The sequence below is a fragment of the Protopterus annectens genome, chromosome 7.part0 (genome assembly GCF_019279795.1).
Source record: "Protopterus annectens isolate FY-2018-M chromosome 7.part0, PAN1.0, whole genome shotgun sequence".
Classification (NCBI taxonomy): Eukaryota; Metazoa; Chordata; order Ceratodontiformes; family Protopteridae; genus Protopterus; species Protopterus annectens.
In genome coordinates, this window is record NC_056739.1 from 1,531,516,706 (window position 1) to 1,531,544,063 (window position 27,358).

At 43.4% G+C, this 27,358-nt stretch overlaps 1 protein-coding gene across 1 annotated transcript in view; it reads right to left on the reverse strand.

Annotated features, from left to right (window-relative positions):
* Positions 1-27,358, reverse strand: part of RAF1 (Raf-1 proto-oncogene, serine/threonine kinase) — a 2,753,658-nt gene that overhangs the window by 178,772 nt on the left and 2,547,528 nt on the right. Inside the window, exon 18 of the mRNA XM_044078072.1 lies at positions 4,972-5,090. Within this exon, the coding sequence (XP_043934007.1) occupies positions 4,972-5,090 (119 nt within the window). The remainder of the gene's footprint in view (positions 1-4,971; positions 5,091-27,358) is intronic.

Below are 27,358 nucleotides of genomic sequence, written 5' to 3' on the forward strand. Positions count from 1 at the left end.
TGTAAGGTATTTCTGTGGCCTTTTCAGTTGGTGCAGATGTTTGGAGAGGTACATTACCAAATGGGGCATTATACTCAATTATTGGTCAAATGAGGGAGGAGTATACAGAGGTAATAACCTTTTTTTCTAGATGCAATCCCTTTACTTATGAGATGAGCCAAGTAAAAAGCTTTTCTGACTACTGCCGCTACATGATGGTCGAATGTGAGATTGTTGTCAACCTGAGTATCCAGGTGTTCCACCACAGGTTGTGTACTTAGGGGGTTGCCGTTGATGTGGTAATCAGTAGGGGCCATTTCTTGCTGAATGATATGATACATTTTTTTGCAGTTAACTTGAGGCCAAGACTTTGGCACCAGTCATTATTTGCTGTGAGACCCTCTTGCAGTATGTTAATATCATTTGGGGAGTCAATGGCAGCATCTAACTTACAGTCATCCGCAAACTTGGGTCAGCCACAGGCCTTTTGTCCTTGCTTGGACCTCTGAGAAGTAGATGCCAAACAGTAGGTGTCCCAGGACAGATCCTTGGGGGAGCTCCACTAGTGATAGATCTGCTATCAAGAGGTGGAGGCCCTATTTTGGTCTTGTGAGTTCTGTTGGTGAGCCAATTGGCCACCTACCTGATGAGATGTGTTAGCTTTTTGATGATGCCCCAGTGGGGGATTGTATCAAAGGCCATGGAAAGTCAAGGTAAGGTGTACATACTGACTTTCCCTCATCCAGGGCCTCGCTGATGGTCTTTAAGAAGTCAACCAGGTTCAACAGGCAAAATCTGCCCTTGACGAATCCAAACTGGGTGGGGTCAAGTGCTTGGAGATTGCCTATGTCCTTGTTTATGAGATCCATAATAATACGCTCCATGGCTTCACAGATCAGACTTGTTAAGCTAATAGGGCAATAGTTTCCAGGGTCAGTAGTGGCACCACCTTTGTGTAAGGGGATGACAATGGCAGTTCTCCACTCTGCTGGAATGAAGCCTGTACTTAGGCTGTGGTTGAACAGGGTGCTCAATGGTGAAGCTAGTTCTTGCTGGTGATGGTGCAGAATACAGCCTGGGATATTATCAGGTCCCATGGAAGCTATGTTCTTTGCCTTGGATAGGGCCTTTAACACTTGATCTATGGAGATGTGAGGTGCGGGACAATTTTCAGGGATGTCGACAGGGCTTTTAAGGGGGAAGTGGGGTGAAATTTGCACTGAACCTACCTGCTAGTAGGGTGGCTAAGTTAACAGGATCAGTGTAAGTGATATCGTTAAGTACTCATTCGGAACAAACCTGGGTTTTGGCACTTAGGTTCATGAGGCTTTGTGGTTTCCCTTTCTTTCAAAGGCTAGTTTCAATTCATAACTGGCTTTGAAGGTTTTCACTAGTGATATAATTTGCTTGTTGAGGCTAATGAGGGAGATTTTCCAATTTGGAATTTGTTCTTTTTTACCCTTGGACAGCAGTTTCTTCCTTTTGTTGTACAGCCTGTTGATACAGGATGTCCACCAGATAGGTTTGTGTTTCCTGAGGGGCAGATTTTAGTTCTGTTGGATATCGCGGAGAACAGGTGCGTGTATACTGCACTGGCATACTGTTCAGCATAGCTGTCTGCATTCCCCTGAGGGGGGCGGTGGTGTGAAGCTACTGATACCCTCCTTAGGAGGTTGTAGTCAGCTTTTGAGAAGTTTTTTTTGCCTGATTATGGCTTGGGGGGGGGGTTGGGCGGGATAGAAACTTCGAATGAGACAGACTGAAGATTTAATCTCATCAGGGAGAAACAATGTGGGAGTGTTGCAGCAGTCGTCCATCTTGGTGAGAACCAAGTCTAAAATATTATCTCCCCTTGTGGGGAATGAGAAGAGCTGGTCTAGTGTGTTAGAACTGATGAAGTCAAGGAATCGCTGGGTGAGTGCATTAGTGCAGGAATAACTCACCTAGTCTATGGTGGGGTAGGCGAAGTCACCAAGGATCAGGGTGTTAGGGGGTACCCTGATGCGAGTCAACAGATCCAGGTAGGAGGAGTGGGTGTCTTGAGTAATGGAGGGGGTCTACAGCTGGCTATAACTTGGATGGGTGTTTTGCCAACTGACAGTTGCAATCTGGAGTAGTTCCAGTGCATCATACTGGCAAACCAGTCTGGAGGTGTGCCTGTCCTTAATGACGATAAGAGACTCCACCACCCTTAGTCTTCCCAACCTCATTTTGGGGTTGGAATGTGTGGAATGAGGTACAGCCTGGTACGGAAGGGGTACTCTCTGCAGCCCTGAACCAAGTTTCCGTGACCTCACAGGCTTCTGCATATTCCAGTGTGAGGAGAGCATCCAGTGAGTGGATTTTCAGGTTAAGGGTCCTAGCGTTAAGCAGCATGACCTTCAATTTGCTTTATGTCAGATCTTTTATGTTGGAAGATTTATCTTTGCAATACTGCCTAAAAAAGGCACAATGGGGGAGGCAAGAGCCTTGGCCAGGATCCAAAATCCGAGGGGTGACAGGTGGAGGCCATCCCTAGCAAAGCATCAAGGCCTGTCAACCATGTCATACCAGGCAGACAGACAGTGGATCCCCTTGGAATGACATCAGAAACTAAGCCAATTGTTGAAGTCAATTATTTTTGTTGGTATTGTGGTATCATTCTTGGTGAAGGTAACATGCTGCTTAGGGCTAGGGTCATACCTGCCTGGGACACATACTCAGAGCTCAATCATGTCTAATTTCATATAGTCCAGGGAGGTATGTCTCAAGTCATTCACACCAACACGGACAATGACAGACTCATACTTACTGGTGTGTTATATGCTGTATGTGATGTTTTGATGTTGTGTGTGGAATGTTTGTGAGTGTGTTTTGGAGGTCTCTGCTGTTTAGGTAAGTTTTTATTGAGGACCTCTGCACAGGTGGGTGGGTGGGTGTTGTGCTTGGCTATGTGATGTGAGTGGTGTGGTGTTTGTGCTGGCAATCTCCTCTTTGTCAGGAGTACTGACTGTGGCATGAGCGAGCATGGATTCGAGGTTACTGATGTAGATGCATTTCTTGCAAGTAGAAGAGTTACGTGCTAGGAGAAGAGGGCTGGCAGCAAACATGAGGCAGTTGCTACAGTCTCAGAATGTCTTGTTGGCCAGGCTAGCAAGAGAAACTAATGGGAATTGTCCAGACATAGCGATTGGGTGGACTTGTGGAAAGAGGGCTTTGAAAAGGGTTTGCCCACAAGACTGTTGACCACAAAAACCTTCTTAAATGTAAAGTAACTTATCTGAAGCCCAAGTGCTAAACCAAAATTAAGATGCTTAGAAAAACAGACAAATTTAATCAGGCTACTATCAAGCAGTAATAAATGCAGTAGAATAAAAGCACTTGAACATTTAAGAGTAAGCAACAAAGCAAAAATAAGGTAATAAAAGTAGGAAGAACATAATTACAGTAAAAGCAGCTGAATAAAGTTTATTTTTTTAAGGTGGAGAGGAAGGAAACATAAGACAGCTGAAAGTTAAGAAAACTAGGGGGGGGGGGGGTTGGCCTTCCTAAATGCTCTCTCTGTACTCAGTAGACTGGGCTGATGCGATGGGACTGGAAGCAGTGTCCAAAATCAAAGAAGCAAGGGGTTAGGCCTTCCTAAATGATCTCTCTGTACTCAGTTGAGTGAGTAAATGAGATGAGTCTGGAAAGTGTGTCCAAAGACAAAATTTACAGAAGGGGTGGGCAATTCCAAAGTCACCCAATAAACACAAAAGCCCCCACTATGAAACCAGTTGGCTTGCAGCTCAAGTGCTGAACTAGCCCTGAGAAACAAACTATATATATATATATATATATATATATATATATATATATATATATATATATATATATATAGAGAGAGAGAGAGAGACCACCACTATTCAATTAATATTCAATGAAACAACTAAATAAATGCAGTACAGCTTTGTTAACCATCACTGAAAGAGATCAAGGGCAAACAAGTATACTTATATCAGCTTGGTATATGCAGGTGGTTATAGAATCAAATACAGCCAGGTACTTAGCTCTGCTACTGAGCACAAATTCACAGAAATGCACGTCTTTGTACCAGAAGTACAACAGAGAAAATAGACCAGCAGGCAATCAGATAAACACAGAGGTGTTGGCCAGTAGCCAATACCTTAGGCGGGCTAACTCCACAGAATGCAAAGCTACCCCCATTGTGAAACTACATACTGAACTAACCATGAGAAACAAAATGCAGACAGACAGAGGCCTACAATAAACAATATAGCAAATAAATAAATGCAGTACAGTTTTAACTATCACTGAAACAGATCAAGTGCAAAAAAGTATACTTATATCAGCCTGGTATTATCCAGATGGTTACAGAATCAAATACAGCCAGGTTCTTAGCTCTGCACAAATTCACAAAAATGCAAGTCTTTGTACCAGAAGTACAGACTACTTCAGGAGTATGTTTGTTATGAAGTTGCCAGGTTGGTCATGCAGTCCAACAAACCTGCACATCTTCAGCAAAACCAGCCTGACGAATGTGGACCCCCCCCCCCCTTTAATAAGCAAAAGCTTCAAAGATGGTTATTTTAATAAGTGCATGGACAGAGTGTTTCAGTTAAAATCTCCTACAAGTTTGGGTTATGGATTCCAGTAAATGAAGATTTTTTTTTTACTGCAGAAACTGTAGAAAGGAATTTGGACAGATAAACACAGATATACCCAAAACATTACTTCTGTAATCCTCCAAATTTGAACAGCAGTCAAACCAAACTTATTAAGGAAATAACCATACTTCACATTAAAGTTAGAACAGTCTATGTGCAATTAAGATAACCTCACTAGGAAACCTACATCCTAGGCAAGACAAGGTGGATGCCAATACAGGAATTCAGTTCATTAACATGCATAAATAATGCTCAAAATAAACTGCAAAACATAGCAACAACGAAACAGGGTTAAAACTGTTCTGAAATACATAGTCCATGCCAAACATAACAAGCATGACTTTACCATCCAAAGTATTGACCCAGATGGCTGTTCCACTTGATGAGAACCGCTCCATCTAGACTTTACTGTTGCCAGGCCAAAGTCTCCAATCTTCACCGTAAGGCCTTCATGAAGAAATATGTCTGGATAGTTAATTAAGGATTCTACTGTGATAACCAGAGGTGAATGAAAATTTCAACCAATTACACACAAGGATACTCTATTACAATTACTTTTTAATGTATCATGCAAAATTTCAACTCGAAAACTTTTACATTCTATACACAATTGGGAAATGTACAACTTACCATACCAGTACATACGAGACCTACTTATTTTTCATCCTCAAAACCTATAGATTACACTATCAATGAATCAACATTACTTTTTCCACTCTGATATCTCTAATATGAAAGTGGTCAAAAGGAAAAAGCTGTGTTTATATACTGTAGACAGGAAAGAACACAGACACTCCATTTTCCACAGGCAAAAGCCCCACTGCTTTAAAGAAGCAACTGCTTTACCTCGTTAGAAAAATACACTTTGATCCTCAACAAATGGCCTCATTCTACAAAATGATAACACAGCAACTCTCTACTGCTTCTTCAGACATGAAGAAGTTCAAATGTAGAAATTGGATGAAAGTGCTTATCTAATTATTTGATTTAATAAATATTTGGTTTGAAGTTTAGCTGGTCCATCTTCTCTTAGCTGCAGATAGCGGTTTGGTTTAACATTTGTCCTTTGTGTTGACATCAACAGAAACAACCAACTCCTTCAAATGCCTTGTTTTTTGGATAAACCAGTCACTAACATTCCATAATTATATTACGAAATCAAGAGTAAAAGTTATCTCACTTTCTTCTAGGCTAGGAAAATCTCAACCTAGCTATCCAAACCAGCCAGGGTAGTTAGAGGCAATTCTGGCCCAGCATGAATACAGACTACCCATAATAGGCACAGCCTTTAAGGAAAAACTCGTCCACACTACAGACTATCGAAAACAAGGTCTGTTGCTTTATCACTAACTCACCCTTCTCATGAGCAACACCACTTTTAACTAAATTGGAGGGAAGGCAAACATCATCTCTTTCCTCTATTTCAGAGGAGAGGCACTGACAGCCAAAGCTTGTTTGCAAGAATATTATGCATGAAATATCTATGGTAATGCTGGGGGATGCAAAGAGATCCACCTCTCTAAGCCCTCAATGACAAGTGAGAAAGTGGTAAACCAGCAGGCCTGGATCATCATCCTTGGGACTATGTGAAGGATCTCATTAGATGATCTCTCCATTTGAGGAAATGTAGACTGCTAACATAGGCTCATAGGTGTTTACCAGGCTAATGACCACAAGAGCCTTTTTAAGCCTAGCCATGCATTCCAAATCTCTGACAAGTTCTGGTACTCTCGATAAGTGTAAGCAGGGGCTTGGGAGATTAAATATTTACAAGCAGGGGCCTGAGACATGAACCATTTACAGGCTGCCTGTGTCCATTAGAGACAGGTGCCAAAGCCAGGGATGAATTTCCTGTTCTCCATCCAACTGTCCAAGTTACACTTGAATTGGGGCTAGGGAGGAACTCTGCTTCACATGGATGGGGAGCGTGTTTCACTGATGGGGTAGTCTCTGGGATACATACCTGTCCCTCCAGCAGGTCCTATTTATATCACAGGCAAGGTTTAAGTTTTTAGAATGGGTAATTCTGGTGGTGTTTATTTTAGGGATATGCAGGCGGTCCATCAGAGTGGGGTCTCCCTGTATGCCAGGCATAGATCTCCCTTCACAGCCTGTGGAAGACAGAATACAGGGATAGTGCCTTCAGGCAGTCTGCATAGGCCATTTTACTTGTACCCTGTATTCTTTTAGTGAGAAACCCTGGAAGTTCCATTTACTGGATATGCCTGGTTAGGTATATACCAAAGGTTCATACGTGTTTACTAGGCTAATGACCACAAAGGCCTTTTTAAGCCTAACCATTTACAGGTTACCTGTTTGCATCAGAGACATAGGTGCCAAACCAGGGATAAATTTCCGGTTTCCCATCCAATTGTCCAAGTTGCTCTTGAACTGGATTAGGGAGGAACTCTGTTTCACATGGATGGGGAGCCTGTTCCATAGACGAGGTAGTCGCTGGGATACATACCTATGTCTCCAGCAGGTCCTATTTATATCACAGGCAAGGTTTAAGTCTTTACAATGGGAAACTCTGGTACTGTTTGTTTTGTGGATATGCAGGAGGTCCATCAGAGTGGGGTCTGACAATGCCCTGTTTGCCAGGCATAGATCTCCCCTCAAAAGCCTGCAGGAGACAGAATAAAGGGATAGGGCCTTGAGGTGGTCTGCATAGGACATATTACTTATGCCCTGTATTCTTTTAGTGAGGAACCTCTGTGGACGTTCCAGTTGTTGGGATATACTTGGGAAGGTACACATCAAAGGGGGCATTTTATGATAGGTCTCATGAATGCCAAATACAGTGGAACAATGACTTTCTTGGACTTAGATGCCACACCTTTGTTTATAAGTTGCGCAACATAGAATGACTTCTTCACCACTGTAGACACGTGATGATCAAAGGCTAGATTACTATCAAGGTGTGTCCATAGGACCCTGACTACTGGTTCAACTCTAAGGGGTGTGTTTTCAATATGACAGTTACCAGGGATGGAGGACTTCCCAAAGGATACTATTATGCATTTCTTGGCATTTAGTTTTATTCCATGACTCTGACACCAGTTGTTTGTCTGTGTCAGCCCCTCCTGGAGAACGTGTGTGTCAGTGTGAGATTCAATGACAGTTCCAAATTTGCAATCATCTGCAAATTTAGTCAGCCAGAGATCACAGACATTGGCCTTGACTTCTAAGGAGTAAATGCCAAAAAGGAGCGGTCCAAGGACTAATCCTTGAGGGACTCCACTTGTGACTGGCCTCTTTGTACAGGTGGACTGTCCAATTCTGATTTCCTGGGTCTTGTCTGTGAGCCAGTTGGCTATCCATTGGGTGATATATGGGTTTGCACCTAACCTCCTGAGTTTGTCAACAATGCCCAAGTGGGGTATTGTGTCAAATGCCTTGGCCAGATCAAGGTAGGCAGTGTGAACGATTATGCCCTCATCTGCTGCTTTGGTGACCTTCTCAAAGAAGTCTACCAGGTTGAGTAGGCATGATCTGGCCTTTACAAAACCAAACTGGGTTGGGTTCAGTGTCTGGAGGTTTACTATATCTCTATTGATCATCTCCATGATAATTCTTTCCATGGCTTTACATACAAGGCTTGTAAGACTTACGGATCTGCAGTTTCCAGGGTCTGTAGATGGCCCATCTTTGTGCAGAGGGATGACTGTTGCCTTTCTCCATTCATGAGGCATGACGCCTGTTTGGAGGCTACAGTTAAATAGTAATTCCAGAGGTCATGATAGGTCATGTTTCATGCTATTTAGAAGGCATCCGGGATATTGTCTGGGACCACTGATGCAGTGTTCTTGGTCTGAGAGAGAGCTTTAAGGACCTACACCCTAGTAATAGTAGGGGCCTTATATTTGATGAAATTTCCTGAGGGAAGGTTGAGTGGGAGAGAGGAGTAAACTTGGAGCTAAATTTATCAGCCAGGAGGTTTGCTATATCTTCTGGCTCAGTACATGTGGCTCCATTTACAATGAGCACTGCACACAATTGTGCATTGCCTTTGAGGTTTTAGACATAGCTAAAGAATTCTTTGTGGGTGTTCTTGGCCTAGGAGGCCAAACGTACCACACATTTGGCTTTGGTAGACTATTTGTCCTCTGAGTTGTTTGTTTAGTTTAACGAGAGTGCTTTTATCCTGCTGGGTGCTGCACTTCCTAATTTTTGCCATGATTTTCTTCCTCCTGTTATACAGCTGATTGATTTTGTGATTCCACCAGGGTGGGGCCATTGTACTCCATGACAGGTTTGATGAATGCTGAATACAGTGGAACAGTTACTTCTTTGGACCTAGATGTCATACCTTTGTGTATAAGTTGCACAACATGATTTCCTCACTACTGTAGACATGGGATAGTCAAAGGCTAGATTACTGTGTGCGCGTGTGTCTCTCTAAGTCCCTGACTTCTGGGTCAACTCTAAGGGATGTTTTGTTAATATGACAGCTAACAGGGGTGGATGACTTCCCGAAGGATACTATTATGCATTTCTTGGCATTTAGATTTAGTCCATGGCTTTGACACAAGTTGTTTCTCTGTGTCAGCCCTTCCTGGAGGGCATTTGTGTCAGTGTGGGATTCAATGAGAGCTCCTAATTTGCAATCATGTGAGAATTTAGTCAGCAAGAGACCACTGACACTGGCCTTGACTTCAGAGAAGTAAATGCCAAAAAGGAACAGCCCAGGGACGGATCCCTGAGAGACTCCACTTGTGGCTGGCCTCTTTCTAGAGGTGGACTCCCCAATTCTCCTGGGTCCTGTCTGAAAGCCAGTTGGCTATCCACTGGGTGACATACGGGTTTGCACCTAACCCCCATAAGTTTGTCAACAATGCCCGAGTGGGGTACTGTGTCAAATGCCTTGGCCAGGTCAAGGTAGGCAGTGTGAGCCATTGTGCCCTCATCCATTGCTTTGGTGATCTTCTTATAGAAGTCTATCAGGTTGAGCAGGCACGACCTGCTTTTGATGAAACCACACTGGGTTGGGTCCAGTGTCTGGAGATTTACTAGGTTTACTATATCATTACTGATCATTTCCATGGTAATTCTTTCCATTGCTTTGCATACAAGATTAGTGCAGAGGGATGACTGTTGCTGTTCTCCATTCATGAGGCACAAAGCCTTTTTGGAGGCTACAGTTAAACAGCAATTCCAGAGGGCCTGAAAAGTCATATTTTATGCTACTTAGAAGGCTTCCTTGGATATTGTCTGGGCCTATGAGGCAGTGTTCTTGGCCTGACAGAGAGCATTAAGGACCTGTTCCCTAGTGATAGCAGGGGGGAGTTACACTTGATGGTATTTCCTGAGGAAAGGTTGGGGGGGTGAAGTTGGAGCATTTGTTCGCCTATAGGTTTGCTATATTTTCGAGTTCAGTACAGGTGGCTCCATTTACAATGGGCTCAACAAACAACTGTTCTTGCCTTTGAGGCTGTGGACAAGCTAAAGAATACCTTCCAGTGATCCTTGCCCTTGGAGGCCATATTTACCTCAAATTTGGCTCTGGTAGACTTTATTTGTCCTCTGAGTGGTTTGTTTGGTTTGATGAGAGTGCTTTTATCCTGCTGGGTACTGCACCCCCTAATTTTTGCCATGATTTTCTTCCTTCTGTTATATAGCTTACTGATTTTGTGATTCCAGCAGGATGGCTTGTTTTTTTGAGTTAGTTCTGTACTTCTTCCTGGCGGGAACAGCTGCCTCTATGCAGCTATTACCATGCTTATATAGGGTTTCTGTGAACAGTTCTGCATAGGCAGCAGTGTTCTCGGGGTTTATGGGGGCTTGGAATTCTGCCAGGCTATTACTTAATAGCAGGAAGTTAGCCTTAGAGTAGTTTCTGATTATTCCAGGGTTAGCTGGGGGTACAGGTTTTATTTTTACTTCAAAGGAGACCATTTTGTGTTATGACCTTACCAGGGAAGACATTACACTAGGGGATGTGCAGCACTCTCCCATATTAGTGAGGACCAGATCCAGTATGTTTGCACCCCTGGTTGGTGTACTGACAATCTGGTCCAGGGAGTCGGTTTACAAAATCCAGAAATCTCTGTGCCTGTATATTTGGTGTTGTACAGGATTCACTGTTAACACTGGGGTAATTAAAGTATTGGGTTGGATGGCGAGTGTTTCCAATAAGTTTAAATATACGTATGGGTTTCCTGGGTCATTGAGGGGGGACCTATACATTTTAAGGAAGTAGTATTGGATTTTGCCTATGTTGATTTGAACATGGAGTGACACAAGTGCATTGTCTTGTTTAACCAGCCTTGAGGTATACATATTTTAGACGTAAATCGAGACACCTCCACTTTAGTCCCTGTCTGTGTAGTAGCTGGTCTAAATGTATGGAAGGCATTATAACTGTGCACTGCCGGTGTTCTCTCTGTGGCTTTAAACCAGGTCTTGGTGACCGCACAGATGTCAGCATTCTCTAGGGTGAAGAGAGCTTCTAATGAATTGAGTTTTTTTTTTTTTTTAGACTACTAGCATTGAGCAGCAATACCTTTAGAGTTTCTTGGTTTTGAATTGCTATGTTGGAAGCACTTTCAGTTTGGCATTGCCTAAAAAGGGCACTATGGGGGAAAACAATGTTTTAGCTAATATTCAAAAGCTTAGAAGGGAGAGGTGGAGGCCATCCCTGGCAAAGCAGCATGGTCTGTTGACTATCTTCTTCCACGCTAATATTGCACTCGCTTAGAATGACACCAGAAACTAAGCCAATTATTAAAGTCATTCATCATTTGTTCATATTGTGGCATCATCCTTGGAGAAGGTAAAATGCTGCTCAATACTACGATTACACCAGCCTGGGACACGCATTCTGACAGTTACATGATGTCTCTCTTCATATAGTCTAGGGAGGCATGTCTCAGGTCATTTACACTCACATAGACTATGACCGAGTCATAATGGTACTTGTGGTCCAATGACCTGAGTATGTGAGTAATGTGGCAGATCCTAGCCCCTGATATGCAACTGACCATGACTTTCTCCTTACTCATTCTGGTGAGAGGGACATCAGTCTGTCTTATGATGGAGTCTCCAATGATCAGAATATGACGGATTGTGTAGTGGCTTTCCTTATGGGCTTAGAAATAGAGATTCAACGAGATGTGGCCCTATGTGTTAATGTGGGTGTTGTTGTGAGTGTGTGCTTTCGGGGCTGCTGAGGGTATTTATGTGTACTTCATCTAGGAGGTCTTTGGGGTTTAGGAAGGATGCATTTAAGTGCCTCAGTATATGTGGGTCTGGGTCTACTTTACTTACCTGAACAGCCACATCACAGATTTTCACTTTGCCGAGACATCAGGAATGAAAAACCAGAAGACCAACATCCGGAACACCGACTTTCTACTCGAGGTAAGTAAGCACTTGGCCATACTCAAAAAAAAAAAAAAAACACCTATGTGGGGGGCTTTGCCGCCACACCCCCTTAACTAAATATACCAACTCCGAGATCGCACTACAGTGGGGGCAAGGGACAAAGTTCAAAAGGATGGCCAAGCGGTTACTTCAAGTGGAAAGTTGATGTTCTGGATGTCAGTCTTCTGTATTTTCATTCCTGTCGTCTCGGAAATGTGAAAGTCACTGATGTGGCTGTTCGAGTAAGTAAAGTAGACCCGTAGGTCTATACGTCTGCTTTGAACTGTGTGTGATGGGTGAAGCATGTGTACTACTGACAACCTTATTGATATTAGGAATACTTTTATGTGAGAGCTTTGCCTCCATTGACATTGCGTAAATACATCTCTCACATACCGTTATCAATTTGATAATTAACTGGTTGTCAGTAAACATGAATCAATTCTTACATTGCCTCAGGATGCCCATATCCGCCAAGTTGGTAATGGAGATAGTGGGGAAAGTTCATATCCATTGCAACAGATCCTTTTTTTAATTGATTAGACAGCTGGAGTGAGAATATAAAGAAAAGTCAGGAGTATCTGGTTTGCAATTCTGGGAACAGTGCTTGTAACTGCAAACTAGTTGTCCTGTGTGCAACTAGGTATTGGTGAAATTTCAATCGTACTTTTACAGGAAAAAATTTCACTCAGGGTGTCTGTACAGGGCACTGCCAAACACATGAGGAGAAACTAATACATAGACCTTGATAATTTAAGGATGAAGTATTTAGACAGATATTCTGAAGTTAGAAACAAATCAAGCAGTACTTACTGAAAACAAAGAATTAGGTTGTCAAGAATGACGAAAAGAGGGGAGTCACATGAATGGCTACTACTAGTGCTGGTCTCATCACAGCTTCACTCTGCTGGGATACAATGCTCCTTTGCTTCTTTTCTCACCAGAAGCAAAACATTAGCACCAGTCCCAAGATGAGAAGCAGGCCACAGCCTGTTTGGTGAACCACAGTCTTGTCCCAGATGATGCTAGGTTTGTTGTAGCCTTTTCCTGGCATATGCCTTGAATAGCAACCAGACCAATCAGGAACGTCAAGCACAGACCCTCACTGCCCATCCAGAAACAGTCAGGAATTATGATGTGTGCCCTTATTAAATTCTTTATTACAAAGAATTGGAATGTCATGTCACCAATTACATGGGAAAATTTTAGCAATCTTGCTATCAAATATATCTCATCTCACAAATTAATTTATTTAAAAACAAAAAACAAATGCTATTACCAAAAATATTGGGGTTACTTGCTAGATATAATTCTTGACAAATTAAATTTGCCTACAAATTGTCATGAAAATCTAACCTTTAAATAAGAAATGAATGTAGTATAACCAGTCTTTCTTGCATCTTCTCCCTTCTCTTAGTATATGAGAAACTAGATATTTTCCCTAAACATACAAATAAATGGCTAAATTTCTATTTTTACTTTATATATAGACTATCCCCATTTTAACTATCCCTTAGGAGACCAAATGAACATAAAAATTCTCATACTTTACTTGACGATGTAGTGACTTCTTGCGTGTGTGTGTGTGTGTGTGTGTATATATATATATATATATATATATATATATATATATATATATATATAATTTTCTCGGAACAAGATTGTTGTCTGTTTTCTTTAGATAGGTATTTGTATTGCTTATTTGTGTTTTTGAGTTACTGTATTGTTGTTGTTATTTGAAAAAAGAAAATTGAAATAAAGAGATTTTGGGGAAAAAAAAAACAGTGAGGAATCAATGCACTTTGCTCTTTCTCTCACCAGGAGCAGAATATAAGCACAAATATCAATTTGTCACCTATGAAGAAGTTATTAGGCTTCCGGTGATCAGCAGTTGCCAGGAAATAATGTCCCCGTTTTCCTTCTCTCACCAGGAGGGAACAGAAGCACTAATCCCAAGATGACTACTGAGATACAGAATGTAGGCTCTCCAATAACTGGTGATCTTGTTAACAGATGTTGCAGACTTTAAAGGCAAAATGGAAAAAAACAGGTTAATACCCTAAGCACTGCAGTGTGCACTAACCAGTTAGATATGAAAGAATGTAACGTAAGATTTATGCGGTCTAAATGGAGAGCCACTAACTTTAAAAGAGCAAGACAGACTGAAAGGGGTTGGGCACTTTGTATTCTGGTTCTATGGAATACAGTGGGATGGCCAATAAATTTAAATAGCTGAAGGGGAGAGATTTCTCAAGAAAAGAAGTTATGTACTCACCATAACGTTCCATCTGACTAGTTAGACTTCATTTGTCAGCAACCTGTGGGTTTCGGATCCAATACGGATCTGAGCCGGCTGCTTCCCAAGCTAAAGATCCGCGCTCCAAGCTCCTCTCCCTTACCCATACTACACTGCAACCTCCTCCCAACCCTCAGATCGAGTTTGCCACCCACAGTGTGACACACATCGACCCAAGACAAATAACCTGACCTGAATACATAAACTAGGCTCACCAAACCCAGGACGCTGAGCCCAAACACAGACATAAACCACCAAGGTCAGGGGGAAGGAGGGAGGAAAGGTTGCTGCCAAATGAAGTCTAACTACTCAGATGGAACGTTACGGTGAGTACATAACTTCTTTATCTGAAGTAGTTAACTTCATTTGCTCATCAACCTGTGGGACAGAGTCCCCAGCTACCAAAAATCTTGGGAGGCCCTTAAGGAAGGATATTCCGGAGCACTGCAGAACCAAAAGAAGCCCTTCCTCTAGACACCATGTCCAACCTATAATGAGTAATAAAAGTGTGACAGAAAGCCCAGGTAGCCACTAAACAAATGTCATCCAGGGAAACTCTGGACCAAAATGCAGCAAAAGTAGCCATAGAACGAGTAGAATGAGAATGAATCCTGGCTGGTTCTGGTAATCCATGTTCCTTGTTCGCCTGTAAAATACAGAAAGATCCACCTTTGAAACTGGTTTCCCCAAAAAGGGTTTGGCAAAGGAAACAAAAAGCTGATCAGACTTACGCAAGGGTTTAGACCTATGTAAGTAAACACGTAACTGTCTGTTAACGTCCAGCAAATGAAGCTTGTATTTCCCTTTATTATGAAAGTTAGAGAAGAATACTGGGAGATTAACAGACTGATTGTTTGACTCCAAAGCAACTTTATGAAGGAAAGAAGGGTTAGTCCTGAGAGATACCCTATCCTTATGAAAAACCACAAGTACGGGGGGTTTCATACATATGGCTTGCAGCTCCGACACTCTTCTGGCTGAAGTGCTAGCCACCAGAAAAGCTGTCTTCCACGACAAGAATTTCAAATCAACTGATGCTGCGGGTTCGAATGGAGGCACATCTAAGGACTTAAGAACCAAGGTCAAATCCCACGGAGAAGAATGCTTAACAGGAGGTCTCAGTAAAAAAGTACCTTTGATAAAGGTCTTACAAATTCTGGCAGAAGCTAGAGAACCTGAATTTTCTCCTACATGAAAATGGGATATAGCCGCCAGCTGGACTTTCACTGTGAAAGAGCTGGCCCCCTGTTGGAAAATTTGAGACAAAAATCTAATATCGCTAGAACAGGAGCGGTAAAAGGATCAAAATTTCTCTGAGAAGACCAAATGGAAAAACACTTCCATTTACTACAGTACACCTTCCTGGTAGAGGACTTCTGTGCCGTCACCAGAATGGACTTAACGGGGGAAGAGGGACCAGGAGTCCTGGCAATTAATGGAACTGCAGCAACCAAGCAGTAAGCTTGAGGATGTCCAAATTCGGAGGAGGAATTCCCGAGGGATGACAAATGAGATCCGGAATGGGATCCATTATCCAGGGCAGAGCTACTAGATGAGACCGTAGGCAGGGAAACCAAATCTGATGAGGCCAGAATGGGGCTATGAGGATAATCCTGCTTCCCAAACGCCAAGCTTTCTGTAAGAATTCTGTCATGTGAGAGGAAGCGGGAGGTACACATAAAGAAGACCAGGTGGCCAAGCATGGACAAGAGCGTCTCTGGGGCTTTCCCCCCACGGGAGAATCAAGAGTGAAAAACTCGCTGCACTTCACTTTGGATGGCGATGCGAAGAGATCACAGCAAGGCTGCCCCACTTGAGGAAGATTTGTTCCACTACATAAGGGTCCAGAGATCACTTGTAAGGCAAAAGGATAGTCCTTGCTCAGTTTGTCCGCCAAAATGTTGGACCGACCCAGGATGTGCATTGCTATCAGAAACGGTTGGTGGAGATCGCCCATTCCCACACTCTCACGGCCTCTCGACAAAGTGGGTAGGACCTGGTTCCCCCCTGTTTGCTGATATACCAGACCACTGACATACTGTCTGACTGAATCGCAATAGTTCCCAGAGGAAGAGAAGCATGAAGGGCCTGCAACGCTAAAAGGACTGCTCTCATCTCCAGAACATTGATATGCAGAACAATCTCGTTTGGAGTCCTTGTGCCTTGGACAGCCCCAACCCCCCCCCCGTCCTAGACGGGAGGCATACATGGTCACCGTGGCTTGGAGCGGAGGCATAACAAAGGGGCGTCCTACACGCAGATCCTGGGATTGAAGCCACCATGAGAGAAGCTTTGCACACCACCTTGTTTAGAGTAATCGGGAAGTCTAGAGCTGGTATAACAAAGACCACTGAACTTGTAACGTCCACTGTAACACTCTCTTATGCAGACATGCACAAGGAACCAGACTTATAGTTGCTGCCATGGACCCTAAGGCTCTCAGGACTAACTCTGCTGGGGGTGAAGGAGTCTGAAGAAGCGCCAAGACATGAAGGGTTAGGTTCCGAAGTCTGTCTGGGGTCAAAAATATCCTGGCCTGAAGAGAATGTATTCTTGACCCTATGAAGTTCCGAATCTGAACAGGCTGAAGAGAGGACTTCATAAGGTTTATTGTAATACCCAGTAGGTTTGATAACTGAAGGAAGGAATTTCTGGCTTGCATAAGTTGATGCCTGGAGGGGGCAGGTGAGGAGCCAATCAACCAGGTACAGGAAGACCTGAATGCCCTGAAGCCTCAGGTGGGCCGCGACAACTACCATGACCTTGGTAAACACCCTGGGGGCTGTGGTGAGACCGAAGGGTAGGACCCTGAAATGGTAGTGACTGGCTCCTAGCCAAAAGCGGAGAAACCTCCTGGATCACCTGTCCATCAGGGTATGGTAGAATGCATCCTTGAGGTTTACCAAGCACATCCAGTCTTCCTCCTGCAAGAATGGCAGGATGGATTGTAATGTTACCATCCAGAACATCTCCCTGGCAATGGACAGGTTCATCATGGATAGGTCAAGAATCGTCCTCAAGTCCCCCGCCTTTTTTGGCAGGAAAAAGAACCTGGAATAGATGCCTGATCCGGACTGGTATGGGGGAACCAGATGGATTGCTCTTTTGCCTAGCAGCTTTTCTATTTCCAAAGCTGCTGCCTCCCTTTGAGCAAGTGGGACATCCGGGTGGTGCCTTGGTTAAGGGACTATATATGAAGGGTACGGAATAACCTCTGGATATTATTTGAAGCACTCAGCGGTCTGATGTTATGGACTCGCATTGAGCTAGGTGCTTCAAAAAATGCCCCCCGACTGCCTCCCGAGTGGAGCACTCGGGCAACCCCTCAGGGCTGCTGTGTGGGTCGATACGAAAAAGGTTCCCGTGACCCAAAGTTCTTCAGTCGCCCTCTGCCTCTGGGCCAGCATCCACCTTGTCCCCCTCTGCCTCTAGGGCAGGAGTGTCCAACGAGCCGCATGCGGCCCTCAGAGCTCTTCCATGCGGCCCTCGACCCTTAAATTTAAATTTAATTTTAATTTAACTTTTTTTCCGTGTGTTTACACGTCCGCGTACTTTTACTGTTCTGCGCATGCGCCAACTTTCTTTTTTTCACGCTTTTTTCATACCAGCGTCTTTCCGCTGGTATGCACAAAAACACCGTTCGGTCATTTTTTAAGCTGAAGGAAGGCGCGAGATCATGGAGAGAGGATTTATTTTATTTCGGAGTACACACCGACTACACTACACTACAACATAGCAAAAGGTAAGTAAAGCTAAGTATTTTTTGACACTGTGAATGCTCCCTAAACTAGAGCTTATATATGGTCAGTTGAAAACATTCTTCTCATATTTAAATTTTCTTTTACTGTAAACTCAATTATTTATATACATTGAACAATTTTCATTTTGTAGTGGGCCACATGTAGCCATGTACCCTTGTTTCATTTTTAAAGTTAATCGTCGGTTAAACATGATTTTTTGTTTTTCTTTGTTAGACTGACTATACATACAAAGCATCAATGGTATAAAAATGGTATTTTTTGGGTTTTTTTTATAATGAATATGATGGTGCTTTTAGGATAAATGTATTTATTTACCTATTTATGTTATCTGACGTGAATATAGTGAGCATTACTGTTGTACCCGAAAGTACCCAAGAGTTCTACTGTGATGATGCTAGTAGAAAGGTGATAAACTATTTTGAATTGCAGCTTAGATGTGTGTTTTATCATACCCTTATACCTCCTTCTGCTGTTAGTATGTATATGTATATATGGAATAGTTGAGGTCTGATGTGTAATCGATGAAATATCTTGCACTGTAGTTTTAGGGATAAACATAGGACAAATGGCAAAGCCATAAACCAGTTCCCTAATCCTGTTTTGCCAGATATTTTCTCAAACCAAAACCCCATGCATACTATATTTTCCTATTTTTTTTTGTCTGAATTATTGTTTCCCATACTGTTTTGAATGTTATAATGAGCTGTATTGATTGAATAAGTTATCTGCTGAATAGGGATTTAGATATTTTCCAAAAGATTTTATGAAAGGAGTGTCTCTTAGGTGGTTTTGTGCTCTGGTGCTAAGGTAACTTTTTTAAGTAATGTCAATTATTTGTTTGATTTAAAGAATTTTAATTACTTTTAAGTAATACCAGCTATTTATGATGTATTTCAGTAGTGTAGCAAGGGTTATGGTAAGGTATGTTAGTTTTCTAGTTTAATTATGGTTTTAGTTAGTCAGAATTAGATCCATTTTCTGTCTTGCATTTTTCGCTCTGCTCCCTCCTCCATTCATGTTGACACAACTCATGTCACTCCACTCAGTCATTCAACTTAGGGTCAGGGTTATACTGGTGACACCATCTATTGAGGTGACTAGGTTTTCACTTAATGTGCCTATGTTCTCCAGCATGCATGCCTATAGTTGCCCAAGATGCAAGCATGAAACAGCTTGATGCACAAGGCATCACCACCTTTCAGGTGGTCTTGCTCTCCTCAGCAATTAGTGTCTCTGCATGTTCTTGATCTTGAGTCTCCACTGGAAACTCAGACATGGAGTGCTTACCTTGGGAATGTAAGCACAACCCACCCCATGAGAGGTAAACAGAAAGTGCCTTACCATCCTTTAGCCTCCTCTACCAACTCCTCCATTGGTTAAGGTTGCTAACTAAACCAAAGTCATCTGGATTAGCTGGGCTTCATCCGTCTAAGTCACAGAGTTGGCTTTGGTTGCATTTTAACCCATTTTACTATGTTAGGTAATTTTTCATAAACTAAGGTCAGAGTTAATCTCTACATTTGTTTTAGGTGGGGTAGCATTTTTGGTGACGGTACTGTTTAATTTTAGTACATGCATTTTACCAGTGTAACGAATGAGGGTTAATTACAATGATGGTGATATTGTGTGTTTTTATTTTAAGCTTATTTGTTGTTATGATCTGTCTGAATTTGCTTATGAAGTGCATGATTTTTATGACCATATGGCTTGCAATGAGGGATGAAGTCCACATTTTACTGCATTTGTATTAACATTTTTGATTAAAATAAGTGTACATGTGGGTTTCAGATCTCTTTAAGTGGGTTGGGATCTTCTCTGTGTGTAGTTTGGGACCAGTTTGTAGTGAGTAGTGTAAGTATCTTGAGTTTGGGCAGGTTTAGTGGAAGTGAAGATGTGCCAATGGTGGTAATGGATGTTTGATGCTGTGGGAAGTAAACAATAAAATAATCTACCACTGGGCAGGACAACTTTTTTATCATATCCTTTTATCTAGGTCCACTGCTGGGATAAACATAGCATATGTGGATCTCCTGTATTAAAATATGTTTATTGTAAAGCTAAAAAGTGCACTTATATAAGTACGCACACTATAATTGTGAATGTTCAAATGCAGGGATCACTACTGCATTATTATTTATCACACCTGGGAATTTGTCAAAGGTAGCTACCCATTCATTTGGCTTAACATTCAGAGACTTAGATGTTTCCAACTCATGGAAGCTAACAATACATCTACAGTGCCTGTATGTCTTCTCCCCACATTAAGAATATCAGTGGGATGCTCAGCAAAAGAAACAACAGCCCATGCTATCTTCATTTCTCTTTTGTGTGAAAAAACATCCTGAACAAGTGTGTTTATCTATCTCAGCCAAGGATAGTGACCCATAGATGCTAAGGTGTGTAATCCTGCCCAAACTGCTTTTGGCAAATATGGATGAGATAAGGAAGGTACTACTGCACCTGCTAATTTTTTTACAAATAAACTAAGATGTTAGATTTAACTGTTTTTTAAATAATTAGAATGAGATATTGAATTTTAGGGCAAATATTATGCATTTATTAATTTATTTATTGTTCAAATTCACCTACAAAACAGCCACATTAGTCCGCATAAACCTGGATGGAATCTCTTGCTGTTTTTTTTTTTTTTTTGGTCCTCACTTGACATTTGCCCCCAGACCATTTCTGTTGACTCAATGCGGCCCTTGCAAGTGAAAAGGTTGGACACCCCTGCTCTAGGGGAAAAGAAGTCCGGAGTGTTCCGGGAATACTGAGACATCTGGAACCGCAACTTCTTCTGCCCTCGCTGGTTCCTGAAAAAGGACCTTTGAGGGTTGGAGAAGTGGATCCTGAAGGCCAACATTTGTCTTCCCGTCCTTCTCGCTCTGGACTAGCGTGTCTCGGAAGGACTTCCCAAACAGGGTCGAACTGTCAAAAGGGGCATTCGCAAAGGACACCTTCAAAGGTTCCGAAAAATTGCAAAGCCAGAGCCAGGCATGACTCCTAATGGCAATAACGGACCTGGCCGCCCTAGTGGCTCCCTCGCTGGTGTGAGAGAATTAACGCATGGACGTATTAGTATCAGACAAGAGTGGCCATAGGAGCCAAGAATGAACGCTTATCCTCGGCCAAAATGGACTCCTGGGGAGACTCTGCGTACTCTTTCAAGAGGTTGTGCTGAAGTCTAATCACGTGGGCCACATAGTTCAGCGCCCTTATGGCAAAGGTAGCTGAAGCATGCGTCCGCTTTCTGAGACAATCCACTACCCTATACTCCTTGTCCGGAGGAAGGACCGAGGAACTTTCCTGGGCCAATTCCTTTTCGGCGGCCGCCACCATCACCATTGCATCAACTGGGGAACCCTTACTCCATGCAGGCTTGTCAGTAGGAGGGCTCAACACTATCTGGCCATTTTGCTATTGGCTCTACAGTGTCCGGTTCCTTCCAAGCTCTGGTGGTAATGAGGTCCATCACAGGATCAGCTGGGGGGGGGGGGCACCCAAGTAGTAGGTGGGCCTGCAAACGCCTCCAGAAATACCAACTCGTCCAAGGAAGGCTTTTGGGCGGACCAGCCTCCCTTCTGGCGGAGAATTTCTATTATGTCTCTGAAGGAGACTTCTTCGGGGGGTGATCAGGGGGGACTTTTCCTTCTTCCAAGTCGGTATCCTCAGTGAAGGACTCGGGGGAGTCCATGTGCCTCCTCTTGCACTGGCATCTGCGAGGGACCTCCTCGGGGGGGACTCTCCGGGAAGGGCTCATAAACAGTTTCGTATTCCTCGAGGTGAACCGCCTGGGGTGTTATCAGACACAGGCTGTCCTTGGGAGGACTGGATGACAGAAGGCATACTCAAACTGTGAAGAAGCAGGGGCAGACTCCGAGGAAAGAGTGAGGGGTCTCGATCCTCCTGAGAGTACCCTCTCCACAACGTCGAATCCCAAAGGGGAACTGGCTTCCCTGAAACTGGTGGAACCAGTAGCAGTGCCCCTCGCATCCGCCGAGGGGATTGGAGCCAAGCCCAGAACAGCCGGACCCAGAGGGATGGTATGTCACAACCACAACGGAGCTGACGACACAGATCACCTGGGATCAGACGCCCAGATCTCGGCTCCAAGAGTTCGGATCTGACATAGGATCCAACAAAGTCGAGGGCATGGCCAGCGTCGAGGTTGGAGGAACCATTGGCAGCGACCCCCTAACTTCAGGGCTCCTTGGATCCAGGGACTCTGAAACCTGGGGATGGATCAGAGAAGGAGCTATCAGGGTGAACATCGGAGCCCAACACCGCGCTCCAGCAGGAGGGGGAGCCAGCAACACACCCATTTGCAATCGAGTCTGCAAGAACCTTCTCATCATTCAGTCTATGTCAGCTTCAGAGAGGCTTCTCGTGGATCTGGAGGATGCCACTGACACCAGCCGGTAGAGCCGATGTGAGGACGACCTCGATGCGGGCCGAGCCTCCTCCTTCGGCTCCGGGGAAAATCTTGGAGAATGGAGCTGAGGGGAAGACAGCCTAGGAATTTTTCAGGTGTGGAGACCATTTTGGCAGGAGGGGCCGACGGATCAGAGTCCGCTGGTCTCTTGCGACCCCTCTCCTTGTCTCCCTCTCTCTTTCCCCAGTCTTTCTCTTTGTGCGTCTCCTTCCTGGCCTCTCTATTGCTCTGTTTTGAAGTGGGAGTGCGAGTCCCGGACAGTGGAGGAGAACCAGATGCTTGTACTGCCGCAGCCATGGCTGAAGAAGAAGCTGCCGATTCCACTCGGAGAAAACCAGCTGGAATCAACTTGGCCCTGTGATCCTGCACAGCCCGAGGGTTGAAGGCTGCACAGATATTGTAGCCCGAAGTAAGGTGGGAAACCCCGAAACATATCACGCACAGAGTATGACCATCGGCCGGCGACAGCTTATGGCCACACACTGTGCATTTAGAAAAGTTTGGCTTTTGAGAATCCAACATAGCCAGCCTACAACTAGCCAAGGCTAACTAGCAACACAAGCGCACGCACACCCACCGCAAGGGCGGGAATGGGAGGCCTACACTAGGGTAAAGTTTACAACTTTAAACTTTTTTTCTTTTTTTTTTTTTTATACAGTAAACCCGAGGGAGAACAAAGGGAAAAACTAAACCACTCACACACACACTGACAAAGAGCACAGCTAAAGTTAGATCAAAAATCCCACTCTACCTGCTGGAGCTCAGAGATCATGTCTTGGCGAAGGTGCGGCAAATGAGATCTGAGGGTTGGAAGGAGGTTGCAGTGTAGTATGGGTAAGGGGGAGGAGATTGGAGCTCGGATCTTTAGCTTGGGAAGCTGCTGGCTCGGATCCATATCGGATCCGAAACCCACAGGTTGATGATCAAATGAAGTTAACTACTTCAGATCAATAGTTTTGTGCTTACTCACAACAGCCACTGAAAGGGGAGAGGGAATGAGATATGTGATCAAATTAGCACAAGGGTAGGCAACTAGAAAGACAGTTGAATTAAAGAACACACCACCACCAGGGTGAGTAAACATTTTGTGCAACTCACAAGAGACACAGCTGTAGCCTCTTTCCTAGTTTTAACATGCAATTAAAAGCAGAATACAAGTAAAACACAGAGTAAAGAAAACAAATATTCTGGACTGCTTAGTTCCAGGTAATCACTGCTAATCTGCATAATGGGGGGAATGTGTGCCCCTGCTACCTACTAATGTATCACATTGCTGCAGCATTGCCTTTGACAATCCTAAGCACTCCAGGAACCCATGTATTACCAAAGGCCTGAAAGCCATAGAACAGCGCCAACATTTCTTTTGTCACTTATGTTTAGCTGTATCCTTGTGTGTCCACCTCCCTTGGATATTGAAGGGACTGATGTATGCTAATGTAAGATCTGATGCATCTGTCACATTGCTTTGACAGTCCTATGGTGAAAAAAGGCATCCCTACATTTTGTCCACCATCTGACGTATCTACAAATGACTAAGGTACTGGGCATCATCATGTCCAGGGGATGCTGATGTTTCTACAGGAACTGGACCTACTGCTGGATTTTTCTGACATGTACAAGTGCAGACGCATAGGTATTTCCATGACCCTTAATATCTCCCTAGGAGGGGTAATGGCTTTTGTTAGGAAGAATGAACTCAAAAAGATGACTTTCTCCAAAGGAAGGAGACCTTGCCCTTTGCTGTGTTCAGCACTGCTAGCAGGAATGTTTTCCTGCTTAACGTACACAAGCTTGACTTGTAGTAATTGACAAAAGTGCCCGGGCTTGTGAAGCAAGCCAAAACCTGGGATAATTCTTTCATCAGCTTCTTCCTGAAAGGGTCTGAAATCAATCATCCAGGTAAGAGTAGATATGTACACCCTCTAATTTAAGATGAACAAAATCTGGAGCTAAATATCTGATAAATACCGAAGGCCCAAAGAGCAAGGATGTGAACTGATGTGCTGGAAGCTTGCTAGGAGTCTTAGAAATTACATGAGGCCTATCATAGCCGGCGTTAGGCACCCTGATTACCACCCCATGAATGAGGGGCCCCCATCCAGCAGCCGCGGGTTGCTCCGACTGGTACTGTTCCTCGGCTCAGCTCCTCCTGGACGTTCGCATAATTCCCTGACGTCGCCGTAAAAATCTGAACTGTTTCTCCATTTTTTTTTGGTTCACTGGCAAGCTGCACTCAATCAGGTCTGCTCACTGAAACAAGGGATCTGATTGGTTGCAGCAGCCTGCGAACTAAGTTCTTGTTTTTTTTTTTTCTTTTTTTAAAGTAGGAAGCGATGAAGCAAGGACCTGATTGGTCCTTGCAAAGCACTTCCTGTACAAACTGCCTTTAAAAAGGCACGTGTGGCTAATAAAATCACTTCTCTTGTTTTTAACAGAGGAGTGTTCTTTAGCAGCAGAGTGTGGAGATCGAGCCAGGTTTGGACCAACGTGAGGACGGAATACATCAGAGAACAGATCAGCGGTGGATTCAAGCTTTTGGTGCAGTTGTGGTCATTGGAGAATACCCCCTTTCAACTGTCCTCCTAAGGGCAATTTCTCAAAAGGTCTGAATCTGTCCTTTTAAGGGCAATTTCAAAAGGACTGCAGTGGTCTGAGGAAGGCAAGCAGAGTAGGTGAGCCTTCAGTCGTGAAGGGGGAGCAGAGTATTGGAAACAGCCTTCTGTAAAAAGCATAAAAGGTAAGTTTTTGGGTTTAGTTTAAACTTTGTGGGGGGAGGGTGATTGTATTTTGTCTTTTGTGCATATTTCCTGTGCTAAGAGATTTGGGAGGGGGTGAGGGCTGTGGTTGGACTAGTTTTATTTTGGTTTTGTGTAGAATTTTTGTGCTAAGAGGATGGGAGGGAGGGTTGTGGTTGTACCAGTTTTATTTTGGTTTTGTGTAGAGTTTTTGCGCTAAAAGGGTGAGGGGGTGAGGCTGTGGTTGTACCAGTTCTATTTTATGTTTGTGTAGTGCTCTGGTGGGATGGGGGGGGGGGGCTGTGGTTTTACCAGTTTTATTTTACTTGTGTGATGTTCTTGTGCTATGACGATTGGGGAGGTGAGGACTGGTTTTACCAGTTTTAATTTGCTTTTATGTAGAGTTCTTGTGTTAAGAGGGTGGGAGGTTATGGGCTGTGGTTGTACCAGTCCTATTTTACTTTTGTGTAGCGACATGTTGTGCTAAGAAGATTTGTGGGTGAGGGGCTTTGGTTGTGCCAGTTTTACTTTACTTATTTTACATTTTCTTACTCGACAGGTTGACTAGGATAGAACCCATTTTCAGTGGGGGCCCAGGGAGAAATGCTTATCTTAGCACACATGTGCTAGGAATATGTAAAATAAGTTTGATTTATCTACTTGTACGAGGGACAATATAAGTGAATGTTAAATGTAATATACATATCATTTTGACTGCCCGTTGGTTAGGAAAGTGTGTAAGTTAGCTATTGGGGGCAAGAGGTAGAGTTTGCTCGTTATTTTATAGAGGTGATGAAAAGGAGGAGGGGAGATAAATAATAGGACAGAGAAGAATATTGTAGTTGGCTTACAGCAGGGATAGGTGGGCAGTCTTGTAAGGTACTAAGTCAATAGTCTTAGGCATATGGGGTAAGTGGTGAAGATTAGCTTATTTCAGCCTGGGTTGGGACATGACCTGTTGCATGGTAGATGTGACATGAGTGTAACGGTGTCAGCATATTGGATTGTGGGTGCTAGGGATGTGGCGGTACTGAGGTTGATAATAAATCCACTAAACTGAAGTGGACCAAGTGGAGCCTTGTAAGACTCCTATGCGAGTGGGAGTACAGGGGGGTAGATCCTGGAGACATTTTATGGCTGTTTTTGACATGTTGGGTAGCTTTGGAACCAGTGGAGGGCTAGGGGGATGCGATTAAGGTTGGTGAGAGTAGTTAGTAGTTTGTTGAGAGACTGACAAATGCCTTTAACAAATCGAGAAAGACAGATGATCCTATTTTACCTTCACTTCTAAACTGATGGTGTTGGTATAACAGAGGAGGGCAGTTGCAGCATGAGGCCTGAAGCAGTGTTGGGATTTGGCAAGTAAATTATTGGTTGTGAATAAATGCATTCCTCTAGGAGTTCAGCTAGTGGGGAAAGAATTGCTCTGGGCCTATAATTTCTAAGTTCTGTCAAGTTTCCACCTTTGTGCAAGGGTATAATGTATGATATTTTCCAGATGGTTGGGACGTATTGCTCAGTAATGGATCTTTTGAGTATTCAGGATAAGAACTGGCTAAAGTTGCTATTTTTTGAAATTCTGCTGGGAGATTGCCAGCTGAATTTGCAGTAGGGTTTGAGTTTTTTTTTTTTTGCAAGTTTTTCAAACAATATTCTGCTATCTAGGTTTATAGCACTGTTTTAAACTATCCCTGATTTTACACGCAGCTTTTTGTCTGTTTGAATTATGCGGAGAGATTAGGAGGTTGATGGGGCCTGTACGTTGTTTAAAATGCCTAATGTTGGGAGGGTAGTTAGCAGCTTAGCGAATGCTGCTGAAGGCATAGATGTTTTGAATGTCTACTAATGCAAACCCTGTTACCATACTGTTGTGTATAACAGCAATGTTCTACTCACTGATGCAATGACTTAACTTTTTTCGTTGTCCGTACTTATTGTGTTGAAAGGTTTGGAGTGTGGTTAGGGCCTGTGAGAATAGTGCAGTGTCCATTGTTTGCCTGGAGTTTTTTTTTAATTGGGGGGGGGGCAAGGACTGTATAAGCACATTGTTAATGCTACACCTTTTTGTTGTCATTTCATCCAAAATTGTGCCGAGACTTTGGGGAGGGGTAAGAATTCCGCCAAATGTACTGATATCTTAATGCATG